At 39.7% G+C, this 15,607-nt stretch overlaps 1 protein-coding gene and 1 long non-coding RNA gene across 2 annotated transcripts in view; one reads left to right on the forward strand and one right to left on the reverse strand.

Moving 5' to 3' along the window:
- The first annotated feature begins 1,391 nt into the window (after positions 1 to 1,391).
- Positions 1,392 to 15,607, forward strand: part of LOC108514607 (uncharacterized) — a 60,499-nt gene continuing 46,283 nt past the window's right edge. The window contains exon 1 of the long non-coding RNA XR_001881258.1: positions 1,392 to 1,554. This is a non-coding gene — a long non-coding RNA (uncharacterized LOC108514607). The remainder of the gene's footprint in view (positions 1,555 to 15,607) is intronic.
- Positions 12,006 to 13,498, reverse strand: LOC108514598 (fructose-bisphosphate aldolase A-like). The gene is made up of 2 exons (XM_017850921.1): positions 12,879 to 13,498; positions 12,006 to 12,762 (listed from the first exon to the last, which is right to left on the reverse strand). Exons 1-2 carry the CDS (start codon positions 12,952 to 12,954, stop codon positions 12,218 to 12,220), a joined length of 621 nt encoding a protein of 206 aa, XP_017706410.1. The 5' UTR covers positions 12,955 to 13,498; the 3' UTR covers positions 12,006 to 12,217.

Genomic DNA, 15,607 nt, shown 5'->3' on the forward strand with positions numbered 1-15,607 from the left:
CAGTAAGCTGTGAAGATACGTGGTCAGATATGTCTGGTCATTAAGATATACAGTATGATCAGATGTCATCATAATTGTTATTATTACAGGATCATAAAACTTTATAGTAGCAGCAAAAGCAAGGAACCTTCGTTTGAAAGTTTAGCCAAAAAATCAAACTGAGCTCATCAATAAAACAGATGCAAGAAGATGAGCATTTATAAGGAATTCTAATGAAAATACATAAGCAAAGACTTTTTCAATAATGTTCACATTTAAATTAGGAAGTAGGGAAATGAGGTCTTAGTGGATTACTTTAGATTGAATTAAATATTGAAATTAATAATAGTAATGTGGTTCTAATGTCTGTAATTAACACAGGCTAGCAATACAGATTGGCTTTCTCAGATAACACTGTGTATTTGGCTAAATTTCCATGATTTATATTTTACAAATTTAAGCAATGGGTACACATGTAATTCTAAAGTGAAGAATTTAAGTTTTCTACACAAAGCAGTAATAATGCATTTTACTTAAAAAAAAAAAAAAAAAAAGTGTTGTGTGTCCACACACGCTCTACATGCTTTGCCCAGAGATAATCAGGAAGAGTAGTTTCAAAAGGATCTTTTTCTTGCTCTAGTGTCAGATCTTAAAATAAGATTTAAGAGCTACAAAGTCTGATTGAAGGGGACTGAGATGTGATTTCTAGTAGCACCGCTTACCAGAGCATGGAGAACAGAAAATGCTCTTTCTGTGTGTTGGAGGTTAGACATTTCTGGACAGACATATTTTAATTCAGTCTTTTCTTTCAAAATCAAATATATGCTGTAGCTACTTTGAGATGTGCAGTTGCTTATTACAGTTAATGGATTGTTCATCCTCTTTGTCCTTGAGATAATCCTAAGTATGTGCATAAAACTGAGCTCATGCTGCCCATAAAAACCAATCAGCCCGGAGTTGGTCCACAAGGTGTTGAACATTCACTAGAGCAGATGGGAAAGATAATGTTTAATAAAGAGTTAGAGGATTAGGTGGTATGAAACAAACTAAGAGAAAGGGATAATTTCATTTCAGGTGAACCTCTGTGACATTTCTTGTACCCAAAGACAGATTAAAATGATCCCAGAGCTATGACTTTTGGCTACTTTTTTCCCAGTGCTGGCCCTGCATACATTGTCAGCTTTTGACTCTGCCGGCATCATCACCTGAATCTGTGAATAACTCAAAAGATAGTTTCTCAGGTTTATGAAGATGTATGAAGTGAGTCATTCGCAAATGAATATACATATGAGGAAATGACAGAATTCTGCTAAATATGTTTATATTTGAACAACTGATTCATCTGAGTGTGATTTAGAATGGGATGTGCCTAAGTTTATATAAATGACAGTTAAAAAGATAACTGTCACAATGTTTACTGATAGGTTTCCATTTCTCTTAACGTTTAGAAGTTAAATGAAAAATGGATTGTGGATTATAGCCTGAGCAGATTTGAGCCTAAATGTAATATAACAACTTGTGGCAAATGGAGGTGGCAGGAGAGTAGAGTCAACTAGCCAAAAATCCCCTGGAAAGGTAAGGTTAGGAGGCCTTTGAAGGCTTAAGTACAACCTCATTTATTTTTCATCATGTTCACTTAATTAAATGTAGGCTGGGGAGGTGAATTGAAGTAGCTGTTTGTGACAGGCTGGTCTGGGTACTGGCGTTCATTCAGAGGGTCACGGGTTCAAGTTATAGCCATGGACCTCAGAAAGCATTTCAGTGTGTGACCTGCTGAGGGGCTGGAACATCCAGGGGGTGGGCACATCACTGCTCCTGCTTTGCTTTTGGTACTGGGACCTGAGTCATGCTCTTTGCTATTATTCTGTTTAGTTTACCGTAAAAATGGCGAGGCACTTCTCATTTTAGCTTGTTGCAGTCTCAGCTCTAATAGCCTGGAGGAAGTTGCCAAACAAATGTAACCTCTCCTGTTGGCCCAGCTACTCTACCTGTGTTTGCGGTAGGGCTGGCTATTTGGCAGTGCACTTATGTTCTGCAGAAATGTGCTATGGGAGGTGTTAAGCTGAATTGGGGGATATTTCAAACCATTCCTTAAATAATAGAATTGAAATATTGTGCGGCTGAAGTGGCCTGGGATGGAAACTTCTGAGCCAAAAGTTAGATCCTGGTTTTCTTGAAGATGTAATGGAGCCCTGGGGTATGTGGTTTTCAGGCTTTCTCTATTTGTTAATTTTGGAAATGGACTTTTCACAGTTTTACTTCCCTTTTGTGTTAAGTCTTTGGTTTTGCTTCTATATGCAACTTGGATTGAAAACTCAGGAGTGTTCTTTTTACCTTGATTCTAGTCAATAGGCCCGGAGGCAAAGCAACCATGATATGGCCATTAAGAACCGTAAATAAACATTAGTTTTATAATATAATCAGTTTCCTTAACATAGTAACAAACATAAAAAAGCAGGATCCATTTGCCTCCCTGTCCTCTGAACCCTTTGCCTCAGTTCTGCTTTCCAGAGCTGCAAATATACATATATTCTCTTTTAAGTTAGAATTTTAAAACATTAAAGAAAATTTTCCCATTTTTTTTCTAACTTTTCTCATTTCCGGGTGAAACTGAAATCATTCATTCAAAAAGTGTTTACTGAGTAGCTTCAAAGAGCAAATATTAGGTTAGATGCAGTGGGTGATGTAAGAATATTCAGACAACTATTTCTCATGGACTTTGCTTACTGAGCCATCAACACACTGGCCACCTTTTTCTAGATGAAGTATCCCATCATTTCATTCTGGATTGAGAACTCTTCGAGAGCAGAGACCACGGCTTCACCTGAGTATCCCCAGAACCTGATGTTAGACAAGTAAATGGATGCTCAATAGATGTTTTCTGACTTTTCTCCATTATTCTAAAAATGAGGCCCCTAGATCTGATTTTAGTTTTATTCCATTGACTTGATCAGCACAGAGCAAGTGGAGGCATTATAATGCTTGACTGGATGTGACACAGTGTGTAACCTCAGAATACCTCTGTGCACATGGACCGCTGTAAGACTATCTCATAGGTTATTTCATTTAAACTTCCTGGCAATCCTGAGAGGCAGATAGTGTTATGGCCAGTTCAGATGGGAAAACAGAGGGAGACAAGGCAGTTAAGCTGATTCAAAGCATAGGTATTCTCTAATTTTATGTTCGGGCCTTTTTTTTCATAAGGACCCTAGCTCTGGTTATCTATCATTTTCTAATTTTGTGCCTGTGCATTTGATCCCAATGTAGATCTATACTTTTATCCTCACTAAATTATATTTTGTTAGTTTTGTCCTATAATTCTAGCCTCTTGTGTCCTTCAGCAATCTTAATACAGTCATTTTGCCATCTCAGATATTCCTCTCCCTTTGTGCACTTGTTACTAATTATCTAAGCTTATTATTTTACATATGCGGATAGTATAAAGGTCGAGAGCTGTGTCACCCATGAGAAACCTTACTCCAGGATGACACTGATCTGCTATCACTGCCTTGGGTACATCTGTTCAGTTATTCTACCATTTAGTCTACATTTTTATGTCTTGACCATAAAGATAACATGAAAACCGTTGCAAAATTAAAGCATATTTTGTTTAAATCAGGTGTTTTTTAATATAGGTATGTAACCCACGTAATGTACATATAACACTTAGTCTTCCACATAATAAACATATAACATTTAGTTTTTTATTTGCCAACCCAGAGAATAGGTCCTAGTCCATTTTATATTTTAATCTGTATACTAATGAATAGTGTTTTGAAAACTACATTCACAGATGTAACTTTTATTATCCTTTTTCAACTTTTCATATTTTTCGTTTCCTTCCTGCCTCAACATATCTCTATGTACTATATGTTTTAAAATTTGGAGTAAAGGTGTATTTAAGAGACAATGAAAACCTTGATGCAAATTATATTTTCCCAACAGAAACACTTTTTCATTTCAATGTATGCATGCAAAACTTTAAAAGCCTGATTTAAAAATGTATGATGCAACTCTATCATGTGGAGGATGTTACTTAGGAGCTGAATTACAGGATTTGCCTCTCTTTTTCTCTGGCCTTGGGCAATCTAGTCTAATTACAGTCACTTGCCTTTCATTCTGTTTAGTGTTTTCAGCTATGCATGAAAAGTTAATCAAAAAATAAAATGAAAACTGTGATGGCTAATCGAAGTCCCATAGATTTCTACACTAGCCTGTCTTTGGGGATGAACACTAAAATGTTACCTTCAAAGCATCATTAGATGTACTGTGCCTATTGGTCTCTACTTCTCTTAAAGAAAAGATTCCTTTAATTTTAGAATTTTCAAAAGTAGAAAATGAAAAGAAAATTGAGGCTTTTCCTATCTTCATTTATTTCTTACCTGTAATTGTTGGGAGGTTGTATAACCACAGAAGACACTAGACCAATAATCTCAGGGATGGGTTATATCTCTCTTTAGAACAGTTAGAGGAAGGCAATTTACCACCCCTCTTTGTCCTCTAGTGTGCTTTGGAAGGACATCGTGTTAAGAGAATTGCTGAATCCTGGCCTATCTTCTATCTGAATCCCTTGCCTAGACTGTAGATACAAATGCCAACTACTAGAACCAATGCTGGCTGAGGTTTTGTGCATGTTTTTCCTGAAGGGCTGACATGTTGTCTTAGTTCATTTCAAATTCCTTCTTTGACAACCCTACTGCAAACCAAAAACAATGTGATAAAATTTGTACTTTTAGTACCTATTATTAATTAACCTTGATAAAAATCACCGAGTTGTTTCTTTGTTCTTTGGGAGAAAGAAGGAAAAGGTATGGAAGAGGGATGGAAGATGAAAGAGCCCTGAAATCATCTGGAAGGGTTGGTGGTGGTGGGGGTGGTAGTAGTGGCAGAGGTATGGAGCACAAAAACAAAGTGTTATCAATGCAAATTTGTGGCATATTTAGCTGAGGCTGTCAGACAAAAGATTTCTGGATGGTACATATCAATTGCTCCTGTGGCTGAAACAACCCCATCTTTCTCAGTTATTTAAAGTGAGTGATGTTGAGAAGCAACATATGCTTCTTTTCCTCCATGCAGAGCAGTGAAATTTGGAAATACGTGCTGAGAGAGAAGCATAGTTTTCCATTGCAATTTATCTCTAAGAAAGGACCACTTTCTGGGATAGTGATAATGGTTGCTAAAACCTCATTGAGAAAAATAACTTAATTGCCCAAATTGGGCTTAGAACATGCTGCAGCTGGCTCAGTAGAGTGGCAAGGGACTATCAGTCTGCTTTGGAGGAAGTGTCATGTTTGAGAATCATGTGGATGTAGCCTTCCTCTACTGATAATTGGATCTCACCAAAGAGTCGTAAGGACTTTCAGAATAGTATGTACTATTCACACAACATGGCATTTTCAGTCTCAGAAGTTTCTTTTCCCCCTTTTTGTTTTAAAGCTATTTAAACTTAGTTTCATAACAAATTGAATAACATGAAAAGTATGTTAGAGTCTATTGAGGAGCTCTGCGAATGCTTGATCAATAACAGCAATGTGACTAAAGTTGTGCATACTTATGTTTTCTGTTAAGCAAATGAAAGCCAGTTAATTCAACATGTAACACTCCTATTTTAACTTCCTGGGTGAGACAAATTTGGTATTCCAAATTTCAGCCAGCAGCTGTCTCAATAACTGGAAAGCCAATTTGCCAAAAGTTTCAGCTTTGATTGTTTCAAGGTCATAGATAGGACATATCAAATAATCAGATATGTTAGGCCTCAGAGAACAACTAACAGTCTTGAGTAAATGACAGAGTCTGGAGCTGTTGAGCAGGTGAGAAAAGAGAGGTATTTTTCATATCAGATTCAGTGAATTGCCCAGTACTCCACTGAGGTCCCTTTGTGTATTATTGTGAAACTTTTGGCCACATGAAATTAGAATAATGCTAATTACAAAATCAGCAGTGTGCTGTTATGAAAAGATCATTAACTCAGGAAATCAGGAGACCTGAGTCTTAGTCCCAGCTAATAATCCTTAATCATTATCTTAATTTCTGAGCAATTACTATGTTACTCTTTGTTTGGCATCTTTGTTTACATTTTCTCTAGCCTGTGCAACAACGCAGCCAAGAATATAGTATTACCCCACATTCAAGTTGGAGAAACAATTTCAGAGAGATCAGGTGACCCTCCCACCGTCACCAAGCTAGTAAACAGCAAAATTAAAATGCAGACTCTCAACTGTGTCTTGAGGCTCCATCTCTGCAAAATGCTCCATATTCTTTCCTATATTGGCAGTTTCTCCTTCTTGGAATACCTTCTTTGATCATCTCAGTCTGTGCAGCTTTTAGTCATCCTTCATGCTTGGCTCAAGTCTAGCATTCTTAGGGAGGCTTCCAGGAGCGTTCCCAGCTTCTAGTCTCTCCCCAGTGTAACTTCTCAGCCCTTCTTACTGCGCTGCTCATGTGGCACCCGCCAACCTAACTGACCCAATCCCTGTAGCCTTTGGGACTTCCTTCTACTGTGAGTAGTATTTTGAGTGTGACCTCTCTCTCTTTCTCTCATTTATATATTTGTAAGACATTTGGAAAAAAAGTTATAGGAAAGCACTATGTAAACTACTACCCCCAAATGACACAATTTACCATTTAAAAAATACTGACTTTAAGTATTTTTCTTTATATAAAGAATTAGCTCCCTACTGATCAAGTTGAAGTCTACTTTATACACTTTTCAATTCCACTTGCCTCCTGCCTCCCCTGTGGCAACAACTAATTTGAATTTGGTGCCTAACCTTCAAGTCTATGTTTTTCATTTTTTGTTATATATTCTCATATTTGTGATACAAAATGACATTTTGTAAGAGAACTGTGTAATTACTGCATTTGCATTTTGAAAACTTGTTTTTTACTCAATTTTTAAAAGAGTAATATTAATACATTTAAATATAATTTATTCACTTAAATTCATTTTAAGTGCTGTGTAGTATTCCATTTCATGAACATAAATATTTTATTTATCTAGTCCTCTTTTTATGGACATTCAGGTTTGTATATGAAACTTTTTTCACTGTATTGGTTTCCCCTTTACTATTAGACACTAAGTTCTCTGATTGAGAGACTGTGGGTTATGCTTCTTTGTGGTTAGGACTATGCCTGCAATTTAATAGGCATTTAATAAATGTATGCTGGGTGAACTGATGAAGCTAACTGGGGAAATGAAGGTCTTCAGCTTTCAGAAGATGAACATGATTAGCAGGTAGAGGGTGACTGCAAGAATGTTAGTTAAAATAAGAGTTCTTTCTTGGGTTTATGGAGATGGGAAAGTAGGATAATAAAAAGCTCTTTGAAATGATACTGAGATGAGTATGGTCGAGCTAGTAAAATTTTTTGTCATGCTAATCATTTTTGTAAAAGACTAGTAATAGGAAATATATAAAATAATTAATTAAACTATGAGCAAAAATACTTATAAACGTGCTTAAGTGCATTGGGCGGGCTAGTACCGATTTATGACTGGACAGCAAAAATTCTATATATATTTCTAACTAGGTCATCTCCATAATTCACCTTGGAGAGATCTAATTACCCTTGAGTATTTGACCTTCAGTGTGTCAACATAAATATTTCCTCAACATGGCTTCATGGAGATATGGCAGCTGTGTTTGACAGAGATAACATTTTTCTTTAGAAATGTTAAGGGCTATGGTTTACTTCCTTAGTTTCAAGTCATCCCTTCTGACCCATTGCACTTTTTTGTTACTTTCTGAGTGTTGTCCAGAAGAAACTCACCCAATAATTAGGCTAGAGATGTGAGGTCAGGAGTTAGGTGTTGTTGCAAGGAAGAAATGAATTTATACTTGTGAAACCTTAGGATAATGTCTGGCATGTAGAGCTCAATAACTATTAGATACTACTCTTCTCATTTACATGTCTTATATCAGAAATGTGAGGTAATTATTTTACAGGCTTTATTGTAAATCACCCAGGATGGGTCTAGAGCTCTTTATATCTTTCCAATCCAAGGTATGTCTTGTTTTGAGATTTTGATGGGTGAAAGGTCAAGGGTTTCCACAATGGAAAGACACGAACTCCAAAGACCATCTCTCCATCAGGAACGATCAAAAAGCAGCAGCACGATTGGGCATTGATTAGATAATTAAAGTGAGGCTTTACACATTTCATATGTAACTTCTCATGTTGTTGGTGATAATCTGATACCTACAGGACCATGCCCTGTTTATCCATTTGCTTATTGATTTGTTAATCCATTTAAGAAATATTAAGCACTTACAAGGTGCCTGGGATAGTTCCCAGGTACTTGGAAGATATCAATGAACAAACAAAGAGAAAAAGATTCCTGCCCTCCTGTGGCTTACATTCTAGCATGAGGAGACAGAAAATAAGCAATAAATATAACAGGTAAGTTATGTACAACATTGGAAGGTGATAACTGCTATAGGACAAAAGGGTAAATCAGGCTCACAGGGATGAGGAATGCTTGGGGGGCAGTTTGCAGATTAAATAGGATGATCAGGATAGGATTCATTGGAAAGATGAGAACTGAGCAAAAACTTGAAGAAGGTGAGGGAGTTAGTCATGCAAATATATGCAGGCAGAAAGAGAGCTAGCACCAAAGCCATGTCTCTCATATTTGAGGTAAGGAGGCCTATGTGACTGGAGGGGAGGGAGCAAAGTGGAGAGTAAGAGATGAAATCAGAAGAGTATGGAGGGCCAGATGATGTAAGGCCTCATGGGCTATTGTGAAGACTCTGATGGTCCATCAGAGGATTTGAGTTAGTGTCTTTAAAAGACCACTCTAACTTCCGTGTTGATTACAAATTCTAAGGGAGCAAGGATGGAAGAAACAGAGAGACCTCTTAGAAAGCTATTACAGCTCTCCAGGGGAGAGACAGTAATGGTGCATAGCAGGAGGGTGGCATTAGACTTGAGAAGTGATTAAATTCTGATATATTTTTAACCTAGAGCCAATGTCCTAATGGATTAGATGTAGGATATGAGAGAAATAAAGGGGCCAAGGATGCACCCAAATATTTCTTTTTTGGTAAAATATCTGAAAATATGGAGCTTCTATCAGCTGAACTAGTTGGATTAGGTTTGGGCAATAATGTCATGAGTCCTTTTTTTTAGGGGTCTGCTAGTCATCTGGATGTACAAGTCTTGAGTTCAGGAAAGTGTCTTGGCTAGAGACATAAATGTGAGAGTATTTGGCCCATAGATGGAGTTTAAAGCCAAAGATTTGGGTAAGATGAATAAGGAATTACGTTCAGATAGAGAATAGGACCCAAAACTCAGTACTTGAGGCACACCAACACTAAGTGAAGAGGAAGCAGTGAAGAGGAAGAACTAGCAAACCAAACTGAGGAGTGATCAGTAGGTAGAGAAGTGTGTGAGTCACAGATGGTAAACGAAGAAAGTATATTAAGGAGGAGGTGATCAAATATGTCAACTGCTGAAGACAGGACACATATAATGAGGAATAACAATTGACTACTGGGTTTAACTCTCAAAGTCATTTGGTGACCTTGATGGCAGTCTTTTCATTGGACATGTGGAAGTAACAGCCTACTTGAAGTGGGTAAAGGGGAGAATGAAAAGAGATGAATTGTAGACAGCAAATGCACTAGTAGGTAAGACTAATCTCCTCAATGAAATTTGCTCTTCTCAAAAACTCCTCCGTTAGCCTGCTAACATGCCAAAAATATCAGTTAGGATTTTTTAACTTCTCTTTGGAAAGCCCTTATAATTCAGCCATTGAAAATGTATACATTTTGGAATGGGTACCTCAAAGTTATTAACACAGATGCATGAATTTGTTTGCACTGAGCTACTGGGGTGGTGATAAAATTGTAGAATTTCAGAGCTATAAGGGATCTTAGATATGACATAACCAAACTCCTATTGTTACAGGTATATAGAGGAAAAAAGTGACCTGCTGAAGGTCACATAATTGATGAATGATAGCAATGACACTAGAGTTCAGGACTTTTGTTCTACTGCTTTTTCCACTGCACAATATTTATACTTGGGTTTGATTCCACATGTACGTAGGACAAGGGAAGACTCAGGAAATGTTAGGTAAATGTCTGTTAAGTAAATGAATGAATAAAGGGACGAATGAGTTAACAGATGAGCAAAGACAAGACAAGGTTTGAAACGTATGGGAAAACCAGTTGAAGGCCCACGTGGCACAGAAATTTGGAGATTTGCTCTGAGATGCAAGGAGAGAAGAGAGCCAGGATGAGGAATTTAAAATAGTTGAGGGAACAATAAGTGAGAACTGCAGACTGATGGGTGAGTGCTTTCTACCTTGAAAACATTGTAAGTGTTTAAAATTGTTTTAAAAGTAAATTCAGTCAGATGTAGTGGCTCGCGCCTATAAAGCCAGTGCTTTGGGAAGCTGAGGTGGGAGGATTACTTGAGGCCAGGAGTTTGAGACTAGCCTGGGCAACATAGGGAGACCCTCATCTCTATAAAAAACCAAAAAAAATTAGCCAGGCATGATGGTGCGTGCCTGCAATCTTAGCTACTAGGGAGGCTGATGTGGGAGAATCACTTGAGCCCAGGAGTTCCAGTCTTCAGTGAGTTTTAATTGCAACATTGCACTCCAGCCTGGGCAACAGAGTGAGACCCTGTCTTAAAAAAATGCAAACTGTTAATGAGAGTTAATGGAAGAGAGACTGAAGATGGAATAGCTCATTTCTAGCTGGCATTTTTTTTTTTTTCCATTCTTGCTGTTAACATAAGAAAATTACCAACTTGGTGGCAGCAGGTTTACAACTCCAGGAAAATAACCAGATACAAGAGGTTTCAACTTAATGGAGCTCTTATACGCTTGAATGACTCCTGGAACAAAAGAAAGCTGTGCGTGTTTAGGAAAAGTACAAGATAAACAAAGCGTATGTTTTCTAACATCTACTGAAGATAATCTGATAGTCATGTTATACTGGTCTCTGCTCACTTTAGGGTTATGTGATGAAGATGACTTTAGTGGTTCTTAAGTTAGGCATGTAAATAAATAATGTTAAGACTCCACTTTAACTTATGCACCTCAATTTTTCATACATAGTTGCTGCTTTTCTTTTGGAAAGGAAAATACATGTTACTTGTTCTCTTGGAAACATTCCATCCTTTTTTATGCTTTTCCTTTCTCTTTTGAAAGATCCCCCTCACACCACATAAATGGAAATGTCCCTGAGATTCATTTGATTTCATGGATGGCAGAGTACTCATTTCAGATAACTTGGGGAGAACCAGATAAAGTAGCTACACTATACTGCATTACCTGATTTAGTGCTGGGGACTGTTAGGGAACTAGATGGATGTGGGAAACTGAAATGGGAAACTCAAGTTAACTTTCACTTTAAGTTCAGTGCTTTGAATCCAGCAGAGTTCAGGGTAGTTAAAAGTTATCACTATCTGATTTGACTGTTCACTGTTCCAAGTGAAATAAGTGAGTTGTCTCTGTTTTGCTGGTAGTCAGGAAAATACTCCTATCACCTTGGTGCTAAATGGCAGTTCCTGAGCAGTATCTGCAGAGAACTGGCTGCAAAAGGTGACTTGTTCTTTCTTCCTTGCAGCCATTACTTTGTCAGGGTGAAGGCATATTGGAGAAGCGTTGGGGGAATCTTACACCTCTGTTTATCAGGCTATATCTGTTCTTGGGAGAAAAAGAAGTCATCAATTTCCAAAGTTGTCAATCTGGTACCCCCAGCCACTACTAAAAGCCATTTCAATTTATTTCTTCAGTTTTTTTACACTTTGCAGAGTGTTTATTGTAAAGATGTATTAACCAGTAAGGTGCCTTTAAGATAAATTACATTTGACTTTGGAAAGGATAGCAACTTTTGCAAAGGTGCCAATGGTGGTTTAAGTAGAAGAAAAAAGTAATAGTGCTTAACACTGCTAGGAGCAACATTATTTCCATTTCAACCTTTCTTTTTATTTCTTTTAGAATTTAGTTATAGCTTTGTGTTTACCTGTCTTCTCATTTGTTCTTTTTTCTTCATATTTATTTATTTATTTATTTATTTTTTTTTTTCCCCCTTAAATAGCTGTTTATTTGGCAGTGTGCTGGAAAGGGTGATGGACTTAGCATTCACAGACGACACCATACACCACTGTCACGAGGGAGGCAAGAGCGCGGGCAAGCCAGTCTGGAGCCCCGAGGAGGAGGCCCCCTCTTCAAGAGTGGGAGGGGGCGGGGCCTGGAGTGTTGGGGGCAGCCTGGGAACACCTCTGCTTAATAGGCGTGGTTAGAGATGAAGAGGGACTCGCTGGCAGCAGCCCCGGCATGACCGCTCGGGGTGTACTTTCCTTGACAGGCAAGGCTGTTGGCCAGGGCTCGCTTGACGTACTCCTCCTGTGCAGCCTTCAGGTTCTCCTTCTTCCCACCCCAGGCCTTCAGGGCAGAGGCCTGCAGGGCTCGGCCATAAGAGAAGGTCAGGGCCCAGGGCTTCAGCAGGGGGCACTTGTTAATGGCATTGAGGTTGATGGATGCCTCCTCCTCACTCTGGCCTCCAGACAGGAAGGTGATCCCAGTGACAGCCAGGGGGTCTGTGCGGCGCAGCGCTGTGACGGTCGCCATGGCAATCTCCTCATGAGAAAACTTCTGGGTGCAAGCGTGCCCTGGGGTGACCATATTGGGCTTCAGCAAGGTGCCTTCCAGGTAGATGTGGTGGTCGCTCAGAGCCTTATAGACAGCAGCCAGCACCTTCTCGGTCACATACTGGCAGCGCTTCAAGTCATGGTCCCCATCAGGGAGGATCTCAGGCTCCACGATGGGCACAATGCCATTCTGCTGGCAGATGCTGGCATAACGGGCCAGGACATTGGCATTTTCCATGATGGCGAGGGCTGAGGGGGTGTGTTCCCCAATCTTCAGCACACAACGCCACTTGGCGAAGTCAGCTCCATCCTTCTTGTACTGGGCACAGCGCTCAGACAGCCCATCCAACCCTTGGGTGGTAGTCTCGCCATTTGTCCCTGCCAGGGGAACCACGCCCTTGTCTACCTTGATGCCCACAACACCGCCCTTGGATTTTATAACTTGGGGGAAGGGACGACCATCATCCGCCTTCTGGTAGACTGTCTCGTGGAAGAGGATGACACCCCCAATGCAGGGGTTCACTCGGTCGTCAGCTGTCAGCAGCAGCTGGCGGTAGAAGCGCCGGTTCTCCTCGGTGTTCTCGGTGCCAATGGACTGCAGCCTCTTGGCAATGCTCCCAGTGGACTCATCTGCAGCCAGGATGCCCTTGCCGGGTGCCACGATGCGGTGATCGATGTCAGACAGCTCCTTCTTCTGCTCCGGGGTCAGCGCTGGACATTGGTAGGGCGTGGTGCTGGTGGTAGCAAGTTCCTGGCACAGGAGAGGGGCGGGTGTGCAGGGTGCGGCGGCAGAGGGCGGCGGGCTGGCGAGTGGACTCAGGGTGCGAACGCGGAACTCGTCACCAGTACCCCTTCTGCGGCGCGTTCCGAGAGGAACGCAGCCGATTCAGCCTCGGAGGGGGCGGCGCAGGGGGCGGGTTTTCTTCATATTTATCTTTGTTTCTGCTTATTCACTCCTGCTTTGCTTTTATTTTATTTTTATTCTTTTGTTCCTCCACCCTGATTTTTTCCCCACCCATAAGGAAGAAGCAGGCACTCATATAATAATATTGAATCTATCACCTCATCTATGTAAGATTATAACCAGAGCAGGCTAGCATTCCCGGAGCAAGGATATAACCCTTGATCTTACTAGCTAGGATTAGTTGATTCCCCCTGGCTTCAAGTTGTTTACATGGAGTTCCAAGGGAAACTGAGTAGGGCCAGTGTCCCCTGGCAGCCAACACGAAGTTTGAGGCTGAGAGAAAAATGATGTTTTGTTCCTTTTCCTCTGCAAACCTAGGAATCATTCATGTTAAGTCTTACTGTTAAAGTGTAAACGAGCCCTTAAAAGTATTCTAGGCACAAAACCGTATTCTGAGGCTTGACTGAGTCACGGCTGTGGCCTAGAGAGTTGTTAATATAGAGAATTCAGGAATAAGAGTCACCAAGAAAGTATGGTCATTCCCTAAGAACTATGGAGAGTATAGTGAAAAAAACAGTTGCTTTTGTTAGCAAGAGGAACAATGTAAACTTAGAAAAAAAAATATTGTGTGTTTTGGCGAACAATTTTAGGTCTCTCATTTTATTTTTATTTTGAGATGGAGTCTTGCTCTATCGCCCAGGCTGGAGTGCAATGGCGCGATCTAGCTCATTGCAACCTCCGCCTCTCAGGTTCAAGCCATTCTCCTGCCTCAGCCTCCTGAGTAGCTGGAATTACAGGTGCGCGCCACCACACCTGGCTAATTTTTGTACTTTTAGTAGAGACGGGGTTTCACCACGTTGGTCAGGCTGGTCTCGAACTCCTGACTTTGTGATCTGCCCACCTTGACCTCACAAAGTGCTGGCGTGAGCCACTGCACCCAGCCAGGTCTCCCACTTTAAAAATGATAGAGAAATGAAAAGATGATACAAATATGTCCACATGACGTGTCTTGGGTATCAGCTGAATTCTGAGCAGTACCGATATACCAAGGAGCACCAAACTGAGACATAGGCTAATGTATGTAGTCCGAGGTTTATTTGAAGTTCTGAAGCATTTTTGCAAATTATTGGAAAATGGCCATATATGAAAAGTAGAAGAAAACCTAAATATGGGCCATTGTTTTGGTTGTTCTTTATTTTGTTTTCTTTAGATTCTTAAGGAACTTCTGAAGAATTTTGTTTCTACTATTAATTATTTCTTCCTTATGTCACTGAATGTGCTTATGAAGCTTAGAAAATGTCCAAGGGCTACATCTCATAGTCATGACATTCAAGTCTTTTAACTGTCTTATCCCTTAGGACTACAAAACACCATCTGGGTAGAGATTAGTTTCTTTAATGCCCCATGAACAAGCCTCAACCCTAGGATTTTAGCCCACCTGCTTAGAATCTCGACTTAATTATGCTTCAGAGATTGACATCTTCTAGTACTTTAGGTATCTGTTCAATACTTGCTTTCTCCAGTTGCACCAGAGTTTATATCCTCTAGATTGAAATAGTCAAGTTACTCCTGTCTTAGTTCAATGCCTGCCTTCCCCAGTTGTTCTAAGTCTCTCTTCTCTTTTTATGAATAATTATGGCATTTAATATTTATATCATTCATTAAATAAAAAATATATATCCTTACATTTTTACCAAGCAGTTTTATGTTACAGTAAAATGAACTCCCAAAGGCTGAAATGATGTCCTGTAAAATATCCATCAGACACCTCACCCCACACTCAGTCTAACATAATTCTGGCTTCATGTTGATTTGGTGTTCAAAGAACATTTAATAAATAAGTGAATACATGGCACCTAGTCTCAGTTAAAACCTCAGCCCAGAACTGAGAGTAGGTGCCAAAATACTTCTCTCTCTTTTTCCCTCCTTCCTATTTTTTTCTCTCTCCTTCCTCTCTTCCTTCCTCTCTTCCTTCCTTCTCTCCTTCTCCTCCTCCCCTTCCTTCCTTCCTTCTTTCCCTTTCTTTTCTTTCTTTCTTTCTTTCTTTCTTTCTTTCTTTCTTTCTTTCTTTCTTTCTTTCTTTCTTTCTTTCTTTCTTTCTTTCTTTTTCTTTCTTTCTCT

Source organism: Rhinopithecus bieti, unplaced genomic scaffold, assembly GCF_001698545.2.
Source record: "Rhinopithecus bieti isolate Rb0 unplaced genomic scaffold, ASM169854v2 scaffold_1467, whole genome shotgun sequence".
Taxonomy (NCBI): domain Eukaryota; kingdom Metazoa; phylum Chordata; class Mammalia; order Primates; family Cercopithecidae; genus Rhinopithecus; species Rhinopithecus bieti.

Excerpts from the sequence above, each read along its gene's own strand:
- LOC108514598 (XM_017850921.1), bottom strand. The coding sequence starts at position 12,954 with ATGGCGAGACTACCACCCAAGGGTTGGATGGGCTGTCTGAGCGCTGTG. Across the intron at positions 12,763-12,878 it reads AAGAAGGATGGAGCTGACTT|TGCCCATCGTGGAGCCTGAG; the intron begins CGCCAAGTGGCG and ends AGAATGGCATTG.